The sequence below is a fragment of the Gigantopelta aegis genome, chromosome 5, assembly GCF_016097555.1.
Source record: "Gigantopelta aegis isolate Gae_Host chromosome 5, Gae_host_genome, whole genome shotgun sequence".
In the NCBI taxonomy this organism is placed as follows: Eukaryota; Metazoa; Mollusca; class Gastropoda; order Neomphalida; family Peltospiridae; genus Gigantopelta; species Gigantopelta aegis.
Genome location: NC_054703.1, coordinates 38012623 through 38031277, shown reverse-complemented (window position 1 = coordinate 38031277; position 18655 = coordinate 38012623). Strand labels below are relative to the sequence as shown.

General features: G+C 40.9%; 2 protein-coding genes across 4 annotated transcripts; one reads left to right on the top strand and one right to left on the bottom strand.

Annotated features, from left to right (window-relative positions):
- Positions 1–3640: 3640 nt before the first annotated feature.
- Positions 3641–13036, bottom strand: LOC121373834 (gastrula zinc finger protein XlCGF26.1-like). 3 transcript variants are annotated; one of them, XM_041500611.1, is made up of 2 exons: positions 12906–13036; positions 3641–6080 (listed from the first exon to the last, which is right to left on the bottom strand). In XM_041500611.1, exon 2 carries the CDS (start codon positions 5089–5091, stop codon positions 3787–3789), a length of 1305 nt encoding a protein of 434 aa, XP_041356545.1. In that variant the 5' UTR covers positions 5092–6080; positions 12906–13036; the 3' UTR covers positions 3641–3786. The 3 variants fall into 3 exon arrangements, with proteins under 3 accessions (XP_041356545.1, XP_041356544.1, XP_041356546.1); XM_041500610.1 differs by lacking the exon at positions 12906–13036 and adding an exon at positions 12176–12280; XM_041500612.1 differs by lacking the exon at positions 12906–13036 and adding an exon at positions 11967–12104.
- A 131-nt stretch (positions 13037–13167) lies between these two features.
- On the top strand, positions 13168–15741 carry LOC121373835 (oocyte zinc finger protein XlCOF6.1-like). Its single transcript, XM_041500613.1, has 2 exons — positions 13168–13302; positions 13737–15741. Exon 2 carries the CDS (start codon positions 13929–13931, stop codon positions 14865–14867), a length of 939 nt encoding a protein of 312 aa, XP_041356547.1. The 5' UTR covers positions 13168–13302; positions 13737–13928; the 3' UTR covers positions 14868–15741.
- The last annotated feature ends 2914 nt before the right edge of the window (positions 15742–18655 follow it).

Below are 18655 nucleotides of genomic sequence, written 5' to 3'. Positions count from 1 at the left end.
ACGCTTACGCGACGCGTTCGATTTGCGATTGATGAGTTACCGGAAGAAGATATTTCTTTGAAATATGTCTTTTAGTTATATTTAATGATATAGCTACCACTGGAGTGAAACGAAGTGATTTGCTATGGACATGACGGATATATTGGACAAACTTTGACTTACAATTGATGAGCTACTTGACGGTAATTTCCCCTTGACAAATATAGTTTAGTTATATTTAATGAGCTACATACTTACCCACGGACACGTAACGACTTGATTTACTCTGGACATGACTGATATATTTGACAAACTTTGAACTATGAATGTAGTATATTATTTATCTTTGACAGAATATGTATTACGATTTAATGTAAACCTGATGTTACAGTTTACTACACTCATATCTCACGAATTAAAAGGATCGTATAGATTTGATGCGACGCGTGTGCGCGGCACGGCTAAGAAAAACAAGATGAAAAAACCAAACAAAAAAACCCCCACCATAAGCAACTCACCCCACACCTAGTTCAAGAGTAAATCCTCAAATTTGGAGAGAAAAACCCGATAGAGATATTCGGGTAAAATGTGCTAATCTGAGGCCTTTTTAACTGTATTTCCATCATTCTACCCGCAAAATTTGTTGTAACCCATGCACAAAAAATGCGTTATGATTCCTTTGCAACCATAATAGTTGTTTGGCAGTTATGCTAACGTTGTAATCCAGAATCGGGCATTTTCGTTTAATTCGGGCAAACACCAGTCTGCTCATAAGCGTACGAGATGGGGGTGGGGGTTAGGGGCAAATGCTCCCTCCCACCACCCCCTAGTGCTGGAGCAAAACCTCAAATTCGAGCAAAAATGAAACAGATATTCGGGCAAAATGTGCTAACCCGAGACCTTTTTACCATGTATTTCCATCATTCTACCCGCAAAATTAGTTGTAATCCATGTAAACATGCGTAGTGATTAGTTTGCATCCCTATAATTATAGCTGTTGATAGTAATGCCAATATGAATAAATGTTGTTATTCAGATTCGGGCAATTTCGTTTAATTCGGGCAAGAGCCAGCCTGACACCCCCCCCCCCCCTCCCCCACCCCTCACACACACACTCAATGGGAGCCAGTACGCCAATACGTACGCCTATGAAAACTGATCAAAATAAATTTTGTACATTAGTTTCAATGAGTGTCTAGAGGGAAAAGAAACAAAATGTTTTATTTAACGACGCACTCAACACATTTTATTTACGGTTATATGGCGTCGGACTTATGGTTAAGGACCACACAGGTATTGAGAGAGGAAACCCGCTGTCGCCACTTCGTGGGCTACTCTTTTGGATTTGCAGCAAGGGATATTTTATAAGCATCATCCCACAGACAGGATAGCACATACAACGGCCTTTGATATACCAAACCGACCGCGCATCAAGTGAGTACTTTACCACTGGGCCACTTCCCACCCAGCTACAATAATAAAAACTAAAACCAATAGTAATGCTACTACTACTACTACTACTACTAGAGTTAGGTATAGGAATAAATGCTACAATAATAAACACTAAAACCAGTAGTAATAGTAGTAGTAGTCGTAGTTGTAGCAGCAATAGTAGTAGTAGTAGTCGTAGAAGTAGTAGCAGCAGCAGCAGTAGTAGTAGTCGTCGTCGTCGTCGTAGTAATAGTAGTAGTAGTAGTAGTCGTAGTAGTAGTCGTAGTAGTAGTAGCAGCAGCAGTAGTAGCAGCAGTAGTCGTAGTAGTAGCAGTAGCAGTAGTAGTAGTAGTAGCAGCAGTAGCAGTAGTAGTAGTAGTAGTAGTAGTCATAGTAGTAGCAGCAGCAGTAGTGCTAAGTAATAGTCGTAGTAGTAAAAAGAACAGCAGTAGTAGTCGTAGTCGTAGTAGTAGTAGTATTAGTAGTAATAATAAAAATAATAACAAGCATTTTGAAAGTACTGATAAAGTAATACATGTCCCTACCTAACACAACAATTTTTCATATCTCCTAAATTTAAGGGCCAAACATCTGTGAAAAGTGAGGAAATCACCATGAATGTTAAACTTGATCAGTAACAGTACATGATAAAACTATATACAATATTTCACCTCAATATTTTAATGTATTCCAAAACAAGTCTGGAAAACAAATTTTCATATCTCCTAATGGGTAAATAAATCACCATGAAAGAAAGAAAGAAATGTTTTATTTAACGACGCACTCAATACATTTTATTTACGGTTATATGGCGTCAGACATATGGTTAAGGATCACACAAATGTTGAGAGGAAACCCGCTGTCGCAGCAAGGGATCTTTTAGTTGTGCTTCCCACAGGCAGGATAGCACAAACCATGGCCTTTGTTTAACCAGTTATGGATCACTGGTCGGTGCAAGTGGTTTACACCTACCCATTGGGCCTTGCGGAGCACTCACTCAGGGTTTGGAGTCGGTATTTGGATTAAAAATCCCATGCCTCGACTGGGATCCAAACCCAGTACCAACCAGCCTGTAGACCGATGGCCTAACCACGACGCCACCGAGGCCGGTAAATCACCATGAAAATCAAACATGGTCTGTAACAGTACATGATAAAGCTACACACACAATTTCAGCTCAATATCTCAAAGCCTTCTGCAAAAAAACATTCAGAAAACATATGTGGGACAGACGGATAGACAGACAAACAAACAGGACGGATATGAAACCTATAGTGCCATCAGATTGGACAGGTAGGGGATTAATAATAATAATAAATAATAATGGTCGATTAGCAGCAATGAATCTTTTATATGCAACATCCCACAGACAGGATAGTACATAACACGGTCTGTTACACCAGTTGTGGAGCACTGGCTGGCACGAAAAACAGCCCACTGGGGTCACCGACGGGGATCGATCCTAAACCGACCGCGCATCAAGCTAGTGCTTTACCACTGCGCTACGCCTCGCCCCTGATCTGACACCAGACGACATAGAACATGCGCTATATTTTCACACTGCCAGACTGGCAGCTGCAGTCTTTTTGCAAACAGTATTTAAATGGCTTGTCTCAATAATCAACAGGAAAGACATAAATTAATCAACGTAGGTTTCTCATAATTAGTGTTGGTGTCTATAGAAAGAAAGAAATGTTTTATTTAACGACGCACTCAACACATTTTATTTACGGTTATATGGTGTCAGACATATGGTTAAGGACCACACAGATTTTGAGAGGAAACCCGCTGTCGCCACTACAATCTTCCGATTGGCAGCAAGGGATCTTTTATTTGCGCTTCCCACAGACAGGATAGCACATACCACATAGCACAGTTATGGATCACTGGTCGGTGCAAGTCGTTTACATCTACCCACTGAGCCTTGCGGAGCACTCAGGGTTTGGAGTCGGTACCTGGATTAAAAATCCCATTTCTCGACCTACCAGCCTGTAGACCGATGGCCTAACCACGACGCCACCGAGGCCGGTGGTGTCTATAGAAAGACATATATCTAATGATATTACCGCAGTTAATATATATTAAAAACATGTAACAGAAAGAAAGAAGTGTTTTATTTACGGTTATATGGCGTCAGACATATGGTTAAGGACCACACAGATTTTGAGAGGAAACCCGCTGTCGCCACTACAATCTTCCGATTGGCAGCAAGGGATCTTTTATTTGCGCTTCCCACAGACAGGATAGCACATACCACGACCTTTAATATACAGGTCGTGGTGCACTGGCTGGAACGAGAAATAGCCAAATGTTTCCACCGACGGGGATCGATCTTAGACCGACCGCGCATCAGCCAATGCGCTTTTAACCATTCGGCTACGTCCGGTTACTGGCGTCACTAGAATGAGCCTTCTTCCTAACGTGGTGCTTCAAGTTGGCCGCGGTTCTGAAACTCTCGGGGCACACTTCACACTTGAAAGCTTTCTCTCCGCTGTGAATCAGTCGGTGTTCTTTCAGGTGGCCGTTGTGCTTGAACGATTTGGGGCACACGTCACACTTGAATGGCCGCTCGTCCGTATGAGCCGACGCGACGTGATGTTTCAGGTTGGAATTTTGCGTAAAACATTTCTTGCAGATGTCGCACGTGAACGGTTTTTCTCCCGTGTGTATGAGCATGTGTCGCTTTAGCATGAAGCCGTGCGTGAAACGTTTGGTGCACATTCCACATATGAAGGGTTTTTCCCCCGTGTGCACGAACGCGTGGTCCCGCAAGCGGTTCTTGTGCGCAAAACATGCCGTGCAGCTGTCGCACTTGAAAGGCCTGTCGTCTGCGTGAAGCAGCACGTGTTGCTTCAAGCTGTAGTTGCGCGTAAAACATCGGTCGCAAATTTCGCATTTGAAGACTTTTTCGCGAGTGTGGTCAAACATGTGGTCTTTGAGGTCGGAATCGTGTGCGAAACATTTTCTACATATTTCGCATTTGAAATGTTTTTCTTCTGAATGAATCAACACATGCGCTTTCAAGTCGACGTCATCCGTGAAACATTTTCCGCAAATATCACATTTGACAAACGTCTCACCTTTATGAACCAATGCATGGTTCTTCAAGTCAGAATTTCGTATGTAACATTTCCCGCATATTTCGCACTTGTGAAGCTTGTCTCTAGCGTGAATCAACATGTGTCGTCTGTAACAGAAGTTGTCCGCAAAACATACTGCGCATGCCTCGCATCTGTACGGCTTGTCCTCCGTATGTTTCAACATATGCTGCTTCAAGATAGAACTCCGCGTAAAACATTTCGCGCAGATTCCGCATATGAACGGTTTTTCGCCGCTGTGCACCATCAGATGTTGCTTGAAGTGCCCGTTGTCCGGAAAACATTTCGCGCACACGCCGCATTTGAAAGGCTTTTCCCCATTGTGACTAAACATGTGGTGTTTGAGGCTAGTCTGGTTGGTGAAGCTTCTGGCGCACTGGTCGCACTTAAATGGTTTTACCCCCGTGTGGATCCACATGTGCTGTTTGACGTTGCGTTTGGTCGTGAAATCCTTCAGACACATGCCACAAGTGAAGAATTTCTCGCCCGTGTGGACGCGTTGATGCGTGTCAAGAAGGTATTTGTGTCTGAAACTCTTCGAGCAGACGTCACAGTCGAAAGTGGTCCCAACAATCAATGACATTCTGAGTGTTAGGTGGTTTTTTGTTTTGTTTGTTTTTATTTGTTGTTTTTGGGTGTTTTTTTTTAGATGGATGTTTTGTTTGTTTGCTTGCTGGGGTTTTTTTTGTTGGTTTTTTGTTTGTAGTTTTGTTTAGATTTTTTTTTTTTTGGGGGGGGGGGGGGGTTTGGTTTTTGGTTTTTACACAATTTAATATTTCACATACTCCTGTGGTTCTGGGACTTCTCTCAAAGATACTTCACATAAAGCCGATGAAGATACGATACACCATAGACGTTCTGCCAGAAAGTCATTTGAGGGTACGTAAAAAACCCCAACCCAGATGATAAGTGCCCTACTAGGTGGTTATGGGTTTGACATTTGGAAATTGGACACCGACTGTCATGAATTTTTTAATATTTTAAACACCAGAGGCAAAATTCAATAAACTCTCGCAATGCAATGCTAAAAGACTTGCAAAGAGGATGCTTTGTTGTCTAGCACAGCCTAAGAGAGCTTTGTGAATTAGGCCCCAGTTCAATTACTATAATGTATCTAAAAATTATAAAAATAAATTCATTAATTTCTCAGATTTTAGGGTATGTTATTTTACCCTTCGAACCCTTTGGCAGGCGTCCCTGTACTGAATCGGGTTTCGCTTAACATTTCACATTATCCTAATTCTCTTGGGTTTTTTTTCAAATAGGTCTATTTAACATTTCACATACTCCTAGTTCTCTTGTTTCTTTCAAATAGGTGTCATGTAAACCTCTGATAGATAAAGATGCCGAACACGGAAACCGTTTTCAGTCAATATTTGACACACAAGTCTACTTCCTTCTCTCAAATATGTGTTAGATACTATTTAAAAGCAACAAGTGTCAGTTTGCAGGTTGTGTGAAGATACCAAGCACCGATACACTATTCAGTTAATAGTTCAAACACATCTCTACTTCCTGGGCTTTCCTCAAAGATGCATCAAATACAACTCTGGTGTATGATGATACCAAGTCCTGAAACAGAAATCAGTATATTAATGGGACAGACCCTAGTTTCAGCCCATGAAAATGCACACTAAGTTTAGTTAATCTACAAACCTGTAACACATTTGGATAAAGTTACAATTGAGTGAAACACGAGTCTCAGACTTTAAAATGGTGAAATACCCTCTAAAATAGACTAAAACTCTACTAAAACTAAAAGTGTTACTTCTCAGACGCACGTGCGTTTTTAAAAATATGAGAAATGCATTTTGTGATATTAAAAACACCAGGATGACCAAAAACACTTTGAATGTACGGAAATGTATAATCTAAATAAAATCTAAGTAAAGTATGATTTTAGTTATCAAAAACCCGCCCCAATAGTAAAAAATATACCTTAGTGTTTAAAAACTAGGGTATGTCCCTTTAAATATTATGACTAATACAATACTAGTACATGTATATAAAGTTTTCGTTTAACGGCACCACTAGAGCACATTTGATTTATTAATCATCGGCTAATGGATATCTAATATTTGGTAATTCTGACATACAGTCTTAGAGAGGAAACCGGCAAAAAAATTTCATTAATAGCAAATTATCTTTTATATGCACCATCCCACAAGCAGGATAGTACATACATGTGCTACGGCCTTTGATATACCAGTCGTGGTGCACTGGCTGGCACGAGAAATAGCCCAATGAGCGCACTGACGCCAGCTGGGGATAGATCCTAGACCGACCGTGCATCAGGTGAGTGATCTACCACTGGACTACGTTCCTCCATAAAGATATAATGCAGTGAGCATATTGGTTATTTAATCCTCGGCATTTGGATGTCAAACATTTGGGAATTCTGACTTGTAGTCATCAGAGGAAACCCGCTACATTTTTTTGTCTAATGCGGGATCTTTTATTTGCACTCTCCCACAAACATTCCTACTCGAGACAGCGAAGAATGCGGTTGTGTTCAGCGAACGTCGAGGTTTCTCTCCCCCCCCCCCCCCCCCCCCCCCCTCCCCGCGCACCCCCAAAACACCATTGGGCCTGTGTTGCGCGAGCTTGGTCCTTTGACCAAGTATCGCGTTGAACACAATGGGAGTTCAGCTGTTGTCACCTTGTATTACGGTGACAATAGACCGAAACGTTCGAGCAGTAGGAGGAGAAGGCGTCCCAATACGGCTCAGTGGGGAACCAAACCCGACGTCTCAACCGCCAGGGACGGTCCCTCCTGCTTCAAAGAAAAAGTCGAGACCAGCAGGGTCGGTTCGGGGGGGGGGGGGGGGCAAAACCGGCAGCTCAACTGCCGGCGGCGGTCCCTTCTGCTTCGCCACTCCCCACTACTCGGAAGAAGCAGACACCAGGAGCGGCAAAGGTGGAGCCTAAGCTGTCAGCTCAACTGGCAGTGGCGGCCCCTCCCCCTGCAGTACCAGCGCCGATGGAGACAGGACATGTTAAAGTGTCGTCAGCTCCAGCCAGCCCACCGGCGTCTTCACGTGTTGTTGCGATAGCTGGTGCAGAGCGGGACGCCAAGAAGAGGAAAGTGTCGGTTCAGGACCCGTCTGACACCCAACCCACTACTTGGCAGATCGCCTGCGACAAGCTTCCTGGACGGTACCGCGAGTGTGTCAAGGGGGAGTTCACTGCTACCTCCCAACTGCCAGGCCCCTTCATCCCCAAGAGTTGGAGACCAACATCATCTGGTCAGGGGCGGTACCAGTTCCAGTACGTCGAGAAGAGTCGCACCGTCTACTTGACGTCTATGCGGAACGGGGTGTATCGGCAAGGACTGCTGAAATCAGACATGGATAATCCAATCGTCCATCGGATTATCAGGCTGATACTTCCGGAAGATTACCCAGCCTTTACTTCTGGGAGACTGCTACATCGACCTGCCTCATTTCTTCCCGAGGTTCCGGGCCGATCACCCCAACATCTCGCCAAGAGTTCCGCCAAACCTCTCCTAGGACAGGAACATCATTTTTTGTGCTTAGTTGGACTTTAAATCTTTTGGCCGTGGTTCAAAATGTTATGTTTATTTTTTTGTAAACAGTCCGACACACTTTACTTTGGCAGCCCGTCTAAATTGCTCAAATCACCCTAACAACTTTTTTTGCCGAGCACTCTAATATTATTTTTTGGATTTTAAATTTTATCCAGACATGAGTCGAATGTTGCAGCTCCTTTTGGCTTTAGGTCCCTTGACCTAACTACTAAATTCGTATTCCAAATTCCGCCCACCTTAAACTCCCCCCCCCCCCCATTCAAAATTTTATGTTGAAATTACTTTTACTTTTTTTTATTTTATTAAAGTCCGACCCTCTCTTTTTTCTCTTATTTATTTTTAGACTGTCCTAAAATGTTCCAAATTGTATAAATATTCGGCCGAGCAGTCAATTCTTTTTATTTTTGGCTTATAACTTTGTATTTAATTTTTTGTTTTAATTCTATTAACTTTTTTTACTAATTGCTATTTTCAAAATTCTGCCCCCTTTCCCCCATTCCGAGTTAGGCCACCGATCTTATCAGAGGTCGGACTCTGGATGGGCGTGTTCGAAACCCTAGTGGTATATGGGCACGTTAAACTACTTATCTATCTATCTATCCACAGATAGCGGTGACTGCCGTTTGTAAAATCTTCAGGAGCTGAAAATAGCTTTCCTGAATTTGTTTTGCGAGAGTCGTTGCTCTCTTCAGAAATTAGCATAACGTAACTGGTAAAATATAAATGTCACAAAACTGATAATAACATACCACAATGAAATTAATATCTGTTCATGTTTCACTGGCATTTACAATTATACTAACCATCCTTATTTTTCCTTTTTAGTCCTAGTAACAAGTTTACCAGTAATAATCATCAAACAAATATTAATTTAATCACTGTCATTTTGAAGTTTTAACTGTTCATTAATTATTAATTACTGACCATTATCACTGATTAACCGCCCCGGTCAAATAGTTAATTATTAATTACTGACCATTATCACTGATTAACCGCCCCGGTCAAATAGTTAATTATTAATTACTGACCATTATCACTGATTAACTGCCACTGTCAAATAGTTAATTATTAATTACTGACCATTATCACTGATTAACCGCCCCGGTCAAATAGTTAATTATTAATTACTGACCATTATCACTGATTAACCACCACTGTCAAATAGTTAATTATTAATTACTGACCATTATCACTGTTTAACCGCCCCGCCACTGTCAAATAGTTAATTATTAATTACTGACCATTATCACTGATTAACTGCCACTGTCAAATAGTTAATTATTAATTACTGACCATTATCACTGATTAACCGCCCCACCACTGTCAAATATTAATTACTGACCATTATCACTGATTAACCGCCCCGGTCAAATAGTTAATTATTAATTACTGACCATTATCACTGATTAACCACCACTGTCAAATAGTTAATTATTAATTACTGACCATTATCACTGTTTAACCGCCCCGCCACTGTCAAATAGTTAATATTAATTACTGACCATTATCACTGATTATCCGCCACTGTCAAATAGTTAATGATTAATTACTGACCATTATCACTGATTAACCGCCCCGCCACTGTCAAATAGTTAATATTAATTACTGACCATTATCACTGATTAACCGCCCCGGTCAAATAGTTAATATTAATTACTGACCATTATCACTGATTAACCGCCACTGTCAAATAGTTAATTATTAATTACTGACCATTATCACTGATTAACCGCCACTGTCAAATAGTTAATATTAATTACTGACCATTATCACTGATTAACCGCCCCGGTCAAATAGTTAATTATTAATTACTGACCATTATCACTGATTAACCGCCACTGTCAAATAGTTAATTATTAATTACTGACCATTATCACTGATTAACCGCCCCGGTCAAATAGTTAATTATTAATGACTGACCATTATCACTGTTTAACCGCCACTGTCAAATAGTTAATTATTAACTTGACAGATTGCTACAAAAGTAACACACCTCGCCCGCCTGTTCTGCAAATTCGTGATAATTCGGAACACCTCGGCTGGATACGAATAGAAATTGGCTGTATAACCGTAAATAAAATGTGTTGAGTGCGTCATTAAATAAAACATTTCTTCCTTCTCCATGGATCAAAGAAGATTCTCACCAAATGTAGCTGCAAATGCTGCAGTACAGTATAAGACATTATATTTTAAATGCTGTCTCTACTTTTAACCTGCCGGACCTGACCCCCCCCCCGTCTCTCCTAGTTTAAAGGCATATTGTCACAGACCACTGACCTATTAAATAGCCTAACAAAGTATTACCTAAAAATATATAAATTTGATTTGTCCCTAAATGTACTTTATTCAATCATCTACGTAGCCACCATACTCCACTTATTAATGATATTTCGTAAAAATAATTGAATTATGGCAATGGTCTATAATTCAAAAACTAATATTATCAACAGGGTTCACATGGATTCCATTCCATTGTGGTTCAGTTGAGGTGATGCGATAGTTGGATTTGGTTTCCAAATATTAATGTAATTTTCATTTATTATCAATTTTAAGAGAAATACGGTTCTTAAATCTGTGACAGTATGCCTTTAATGAATCATTCATGTGAGAATCGGGGTGGGGTTGGGGGTTGGTGGGGGTGGGGGTTTACTGGGTTGAACATCCCTCCTCCGGACTTCAAATCCCTTATATAAAGTGTGTTAGTGTATTTTAGAATAATAATTTCGAATTACATTGCATGTAGTGCATAACCTTAAATTATGGAGAGAGATTTTGCTCAGTCGGTTGATCGCTCGCCTGAGGTGCTTGTGTCAGTGTGTGAAAAACGTGTGCATTATGAAATAGAGGAGCTGGGTGCGTTAGGAATGAATGAATGCTTAACGACACCCCAGCACAAAAATAGACATCGGCTATTGGGCGTCAGGATGCAGAAAAATAATGTGGGAGTCAGAATGTGACGTGGGGGGGGGGGGGGGGGAGAGGTGTAAGAAGGGCGATAAAACACGGAGAGGTGGGGGGCAGCCCCCCCCCCCCATCCCCGAACAAAAAGAAAGAAGGAAATGTTTCACTTAACGACGCACTCAAAACATTGTATTTACGGTTATATGGCGTCAGACATATGGTCAAGGACCACACAGATATTGAGAGAGGAAACCCGCTGTCACCACTACATGGGCTACTCTTTTCGATTAGCAGCAAGGGATCTTTTATATACACCATCCCACAGGCAGGGTAGTACATACCACGGCCTTTGATATACCAGTCGTGGTGCACTGGCAGGAACGAGAAATAGCCCAATGGACCCACTGACGGGGATCGATCCCACACCGACCGCGCGTCGAGCGAGCGCTGTACCACTGGGCTACGTCTCTCCCACCCACCCACCCCGAATAATGCAGATGATTTCCACTGACTACATGTCACAATAACCAAATGTTTGACATCCAATAGCCGATGATTTAACATTGGATGTATGGTATGATTTCCCTGAGAAAAGTATCCAAGCACGCCTGTTATGCGGACAGATAGTTCTGTCCAAGGCAGGAAAATGGTAAGGAAGTATTGAAAGATGGGTGTTTAGCGCTTTGGCTTTAATACAATTTAATTCTTCATGATTTTCCTAAACCAAATGTAGGCTACAGGGCCGTACCCTGATCAAAATCCGGGGGGGGGGCACTACTTTTATAAACAAAGGAAACACTAGTGTGACTATACAAATTAAACCCTGAGATGTGTATACTATTTTCTGGAGTTAAAAAAAAAGAAAAAAAAGTGAGATTCTCAGGCAGGCAAATGCCCCCACACACCCACTCCCCACCCCCGAGGGTACGGCCCTGGGCTATGCATGCATGCGAGTGCGCACACGCATACATAAATTTCTGTATTTAAATAACCAATGATTAAGTTCATACCATATCAATATGCTTTACTGGAGTGGTTATAAACAAGACACACTCCATCCTTACATCTGGCTGCCACACTGTTCGATTATGTGTCCCATTTCGCTTCTGTGTGTTAATACTATCGGCTCTTGTGAGGGTACACCAACATAGTAGTAGCAATTAAACTAATGCTAGCACTTCACAAATCTTTCTCTTTTTTTTTTTTTGGTCACACTCACCTAGTACTCAATCATGCTTAGTAGTTCATAACGGCAAAATAAAACAATTTACATCACACATCGAATCAACATGCTCACGGAAAATTGGGTCAGCACAAAGGTAACGTACAGTGATAGGCTAATCCGACTTGCGATTCGGACTGTAGGCCTACTTTAATATGCGGATTTCGTTTTATCCCACCCCATTTCCCCCTCCAAATGTGTGGGCCTACTTTGATGTGCGGGCTTCCTTTTATTGTCCCCATCCCACCCTGCACCCCAGCCTCTTAAAATGTGACTTAGTTAAAAGTTTGCTTGTTTTATTTAACGACACCAATAGAGCACATTGATTTATTGGATGTGAAATATTTCATAACTATGACATTGTAGTTTCGGATGAAACCTGCCACATCTTTCCATTAGCAGTAAGACATCTTTCATATGCGATTTTTCACAGACAGGAAAGTACATACCATGACCTATGATAAGCAAGTCATGGGACATTGGGACAGGGAAAATATAGAGAATGAGTGCACCCAAGAGAATCAATTTGGGGGGGGGGGGGGGGGGCACAGAGAGGGAGACACACACAGAGAGAGAGAGACAGAAAGAGAGAGATTTTGTCTAAATGTATCATTTGTTTGTTTTGTATTATTTAAAGTTTGTATATCACAAGAAAATAAGTAAAACATTTTGCTGTCAACTAAGTTTGTCTGCAGCTTAGTAGTACAAAACTCGTTACCTGTTTTACCTTTTGATCTAATAATATATGTCCCGAACCTCAGTCCCATTCTGGAATCCGCATTTCAGCAAGTAGTAACTGTCCGAACAACAGGTCTGAACAGCTTCCTTTATCGTAGTCTCAGAGACGTTCGTCGTTTGTTTACTTTTTCATTTATAATTCTGTTAGGTTTGCAATTATATATTCAAAACTTAGGATAGCGGTATGATAGGTATAAATACCGCTATATCGTAAATTATACCTGGAATAATATTTAGCTGCACGTAAAGTATGTTGATAGACAACACATTTAGTGCAGTAGGCCTACTGATGACCTCTTGGAACCTGATACCCGAACTGGAACATGGAATCGGGAACAAGTAAAATTTGCTGATCAAGTCATCGACTTAATCCGTTATGATTTCCTGTATGAACAGTATTTATTTCTATTATTTTGTTTATGATCGTGCTGGCGTGTGTGTGTCTCTCCCTCTGTTTCCGTCTCTCCGTGCCTCTGTCTTTTGTCTCAGTCTCTGTCTCTGCCACTGACGAATTTTCTGATACAAAAAAAAATATGTTTACGTTTATTTTTTGTAACGCTTGAACGAGTCCACCACAACTGCCAGCCGCTGGTATATCAAAGTCTGTTGTATGTCAGGGGTCGAAATTTGCTGAAATTCATACTGAATATTGGCAAGCTACAAATTCCGCACACACAAAAATCACACACACAAAAGCAAAAAAACCCACCAACAAAACAAAAATAAACGAAGAAAAACAACAACAACAACACTAACAACAACAAAAATATGAAAACACAACAACACCCTAACATTTAATCTCTTTGTTTTTCTGTTTCAGTCTTTTCTTTGTACGTTCAGCTGCTTTCAAATCATCAAATACTACTCATTCCAAGCCAGCTTTTAAAACAAGAAGTCAACAGACGTGCCATATGTGTTTGTGATGTAAGTTATTCTGTACAAAACACTGATTGAAGGCTTCAATCTAAACAAAAAACAACAACAACAAACAAACAAAAAACAAACAGGCAGCATGACGTCACATGATGACAGGCGTGGCGAAAGTGACGTCCATCCAGAATCGTTTACAAGCATCCCAGCTCTACGAATCCTTACAAAGAAAGATTATGACGACAGACCCTTCAGATGTGGTCTGTGTTTAAAACGTTTCTTCTCTAAGGACGACATCAAGCTACATGTTAGTATTCACAGCCGCGGAAAACTCTACCAGTGCGACGTCTGCAAGACGTATTCACACGCGAGTTACGACCTTGAAAAGTACAAGCTGGTGCACAGTGGCGTCAAGGCTTTCAGATGCGAGATCTGCGCCAAATGTTTCTCCTGGAGCTCCAACCTGAACAAAGACCAACAGCTTCATGCTGGGTTGAAACCATTCACGTGTGAGTTGTGCGACAAATCTTTCACCCAGAGCTCACACTTGAAGCAGCACATACTAACTCACACTGGCGTCAAGGCTTTTAAGTGTAAAATTTGTGTGAAATCTTTCTCTCAGAGAGGCACCTTGCAGCAGCATATGACGACTCACACCGGAGATAAGCCTTTCGGGTGTGAAGTTTGTGGGAAGCGTTTCTCAAGGATGTACAACCTGAACCAGCACGTGCTGACACACAATGCCGCCAAGGCGTTCAAGTGCGTCACGTGTTCTAGACGATTCGGCCAGGACAAGTATCTGAAGAAACATATGATGACTCACATTGGCGTCAGGCCATACAAGTGTCCTCAATGTGAGAAGTGGTTCTCGCAGAGATACAACATGAAGCAGCATCAGCTGACTCACGCTGGCGTCAAATCGTTTAGATGTGAGATTTGTGGAAAGTGTTTCTCCAATCGTCAATACTTGAAAAGACACATAGCGACTCATAGTGGCTACAGGCCCTATAAATGTGGGATGTGTCAGAAGTATTACAACCGCAAAGAAAACTTGAAGGTCCATATGTTATGTCATGTCTAATGGAAAGGGGGCGGGACATAGCCCTGTAGTAAAACGCGATCGGTTTGGGTCGATCCCCATTGACTGATTTCTCGTTCCAGTCAGTGCTCCACGACTGCTATATCAAAGACCGTGTTATGTGCTATCCTGTCTGTCGTATGTTGCATAACAGATCCCTTGCTACTAATGGAAAAGTGTAGCGGGTTTCCTCTCTAATACTACGTGTATATTATATAAAAATTACCAAATGTTTGACATCTAATAGCCAACGATTAATTTGTCAATGTGCTCTAGTGGTGTCGTTAAACTAAACACACTTTTTCTTATGGAAGAGATACACAGCTCAGTGGTAGAAATCCTTCATTCCGTCATATAGAATTAAAAACAATTAAGAGGGCTCAAAATAGACTGCTGTCTAAAGGCAACGCTACACGAAATATTTGGGTATGGCGTAATGGAATTGAATGCAACCAGTCAACAGGGGGTATGGGGGGCCTCCCACTCCCTCCCCAAAAAGAAAATGGGTTAAGTTTAGGGTTAGGGTTAAGAAAACCATGCAGTAACAGTGTTCTCGCCTCGCTATTGCATTTTGCCGCCCTCCTTTCACGTTCTCCTCCCTCCTTTATGTTTCTGCGCCCCTCTTTATTTTACAGCACCCTACTATATTTTACAGCACCTATCTCCGCTATTTCCAAATCGGCAAATGCACACTTTTTTCCACACATAAAAAACACAACGATCAGTCTGCACACTGGATATCAAAGGAAATTAGTCGCGTTGTGTTTGAAAAAGCAATTGATGAAACATTTACCGTAACGTAATTTAACAGTATTTTTAACAGCCTCAATTTTGTCCCATACCTGTATTCATTTGTATGTTAAAGTTATATTTTATTTGAGCAATGAATTTTTTTTTATGCTTTTACCAATTCGGCAATCTCCGATTGAAACCAAAAAAAACCCCACTCATTTGGCGCCAAATTTGTAAAATATTGTAAACCTTTGATTTTGGGGGGGGGGGGGGGGGGGGATATCCCGCTTATAAAAACAACGGAAGTGGTAGTGTTTATCATTAAAATCATTTATCTCGGGTGCCAAATAATATATACACCGCCTTTACAACAACGAAACTACTTTTTATCAGCTGGCGATAATATTTTACCACAGCGATCGATTCATTCGATGAAGATGGAAATAACAAAAAAAAAATAAAAAATGAATCCGACATTAGCGAATCACTTTACAAACATCTTTATTGTTTTTCGTATATCTTGAAATCTTTATTAAAATAATAATACTAAAACTTTGATCGGTTAAGCAAAACCGGAACTGCCCGTGAATGTCAGACCGATAACATATTCGGTTCAATTAAAAGACGAGTCTGCTTGTATTTCGTATAAACGTTTTTGTAGGCAAAGTCTACCAACACACAACAATAATATGGTAACCAAGCCGCCCCCCCCCCCCTTGTTTTGTTTTTTTCGGGGGTGGGGGGGGGGGGTGTGTGTGGGGTGTTCAAGGGTATCATGCCGCGCGGCCGCCCTCCTTTAATTTCCACCCAGCGAGAACACTGCAGTAATGATAGGAATAATTAGTTTTTGTCAAAAGGTTAACTTAAAACAAACAAAAATGTGGCAAAATTTTGTGTATGGCGCCATACCCATTTTACCCTCTGGCAGAAACTCTGAGAAATATTTATATGGAATGTAACATAAAACTACATTGTTGTTTTATTTTGTTGTTGTTGTTGTTCGTCTTCTCCTCCTCCGCCTTCTTCCTTTACTTCTTATACCTTCTCCTCCTCTGCTTCTTTAGTCTATTCAAAATAAGCGAGTTTGTGGCGTAGCTCAAAACAAATTCTATTATAATTTGCTTCTTCGTGTTTCATTTAATCGATTTCCACCGTTCTGGGTTTTTTTAAAAATGTATTGGACGTATGGCATTGGTGACCTGGTCACCACCTAGGAGCAGCCAGTCGTACATCTTAAAATTCTTAACACACGTACGTGTGTAAACAACTATGTGCTATCGAAAATAACGCATGGTGTTCTCACCAACGGGTGTGTAAGAAAGAGTGATTGTTATGACATGAGCAATATCTTACACTGGTATGAAATAAATTGAGGATATAATACGAGTGTCCATGACAGACGCTATTTACGACACAAGTGCCAAACTTATCACATTTATGTGTTATAAGCACAGTCTGTCATGGTCCGTAGAATTATTCTGCTAACGAAGTAAATACACAGTCCAGTCACTGTTTGAAAACTGCCAAACTTTCTTTAGCGGCGGAGTAACTTTTAGTCGTTATAGTTTATTCTAAACTGTAATTTCTGGCAGCCATTACTCGATATGCAAATGACGTGTAGATATGTAGCTCGGTGATTGTTTTAATGGAAATGACGTCAAAGGTAAATGACGTAATTTTCGATACCCTCAGTCTTTGTGGAATGTCGTATCAACCAATCAGAAATAGGTGTGTTTGTATTACAGTCAATCGTTAAACGTCTAAGCTAAGAGGACATACGATTATGTTACGACATACGAGGGATATCGCACGATAAATGTGAATAGCGTTAAAGGTAGTACTAAACCAAATAACTTCAGGCTGGGTGAAAGTTCGAGGTACACCGAACTTTTGATAGAGACGTTAACACCACACGTCCTGTGATTGGTGATAAATGTGAGTTTGATGACTGCAAACAAATTTTTAATTTCATCTGGGGAAAAAAAATGTATGCAATTTTATTTCATCTAGTAACACTGTGTCAAGTAGCCTTGTGCGGAACTAGGGTAGTCATAGACGCTACCCGTTATCTCGGAAATGAGTAGATTGACCCCCAATGTTTTTCTGATTCACTTTAAGGGTGAGGGATGGTAGCGTTTATATCCGTTGTGTTTATATGTCGATTGATACGCTGCAGATAGGAGGTTTAGCCACATGTGTCACTATTGTCTATAGTATTTGATTTGGTAGTAACAAGTTAAAGACACGTTGAAGTCGAAGAATAGTCTACCTTGTTTGACACCTAATAGCCGATGATTAATACATCGATGTCGTTAAACAAAACAAAACTTTAACATTTATTTAGGTTTACAGAGCAATGTTAGAATCCAATGTTAAAACCTCTCTCTCTCTCTCTCTCTCTCTCTCTCTCTCTCTCTCTCTCTCTCTCTCTCTCTCTCTCTCTCTCTCTCTCTCTCTCTCTCTCTCTCTCTCTCTCTCTCTCTCTCTCTCTCTCTCTGTGTGTGTGTGTGTGTGTGTGTGTATGAAGTGTCCACGGTAATAACCTACGGTGTCCTACTGTTGATATTTTTAGATAATTGAAGTTTAAAGTTTACAATTCTGTGAACTATTTATATCTCAGTAATCGTGTTTTACCAACAGCCATGAATGGCCTACCATAATTATAAATGTATATTTCATTGTGTTACTGAGGCCTTGACACACATGACCTTTATACCACTGACTATCTGTTTGGACATCGCAGGTTCAGGGCCGTAGCTAGCGACAAAAATCCGGAAAGCATTATAGAAACTTAAAGAAAATTCTCTTCTTAACTGTTTAAGGAGTTTTAGACTATTAACTACTCAGTTGGCTCCCCAAGCAAAATATCCTAGCTACGGTCCTGAGGTTATTCCAGTTTATTTTGTGTTTTTGATAATATGACTCCACATCATTTTCGACTCGCTTTGCCGTAATACAGTGGTTCAATTGAATAATTAATTCGACCGAAGATGAGATGTATAACTTTTACATGTGTAAAGATCGCCCGAGTGACCTATTTTGTCGCAATGTCACTAAAA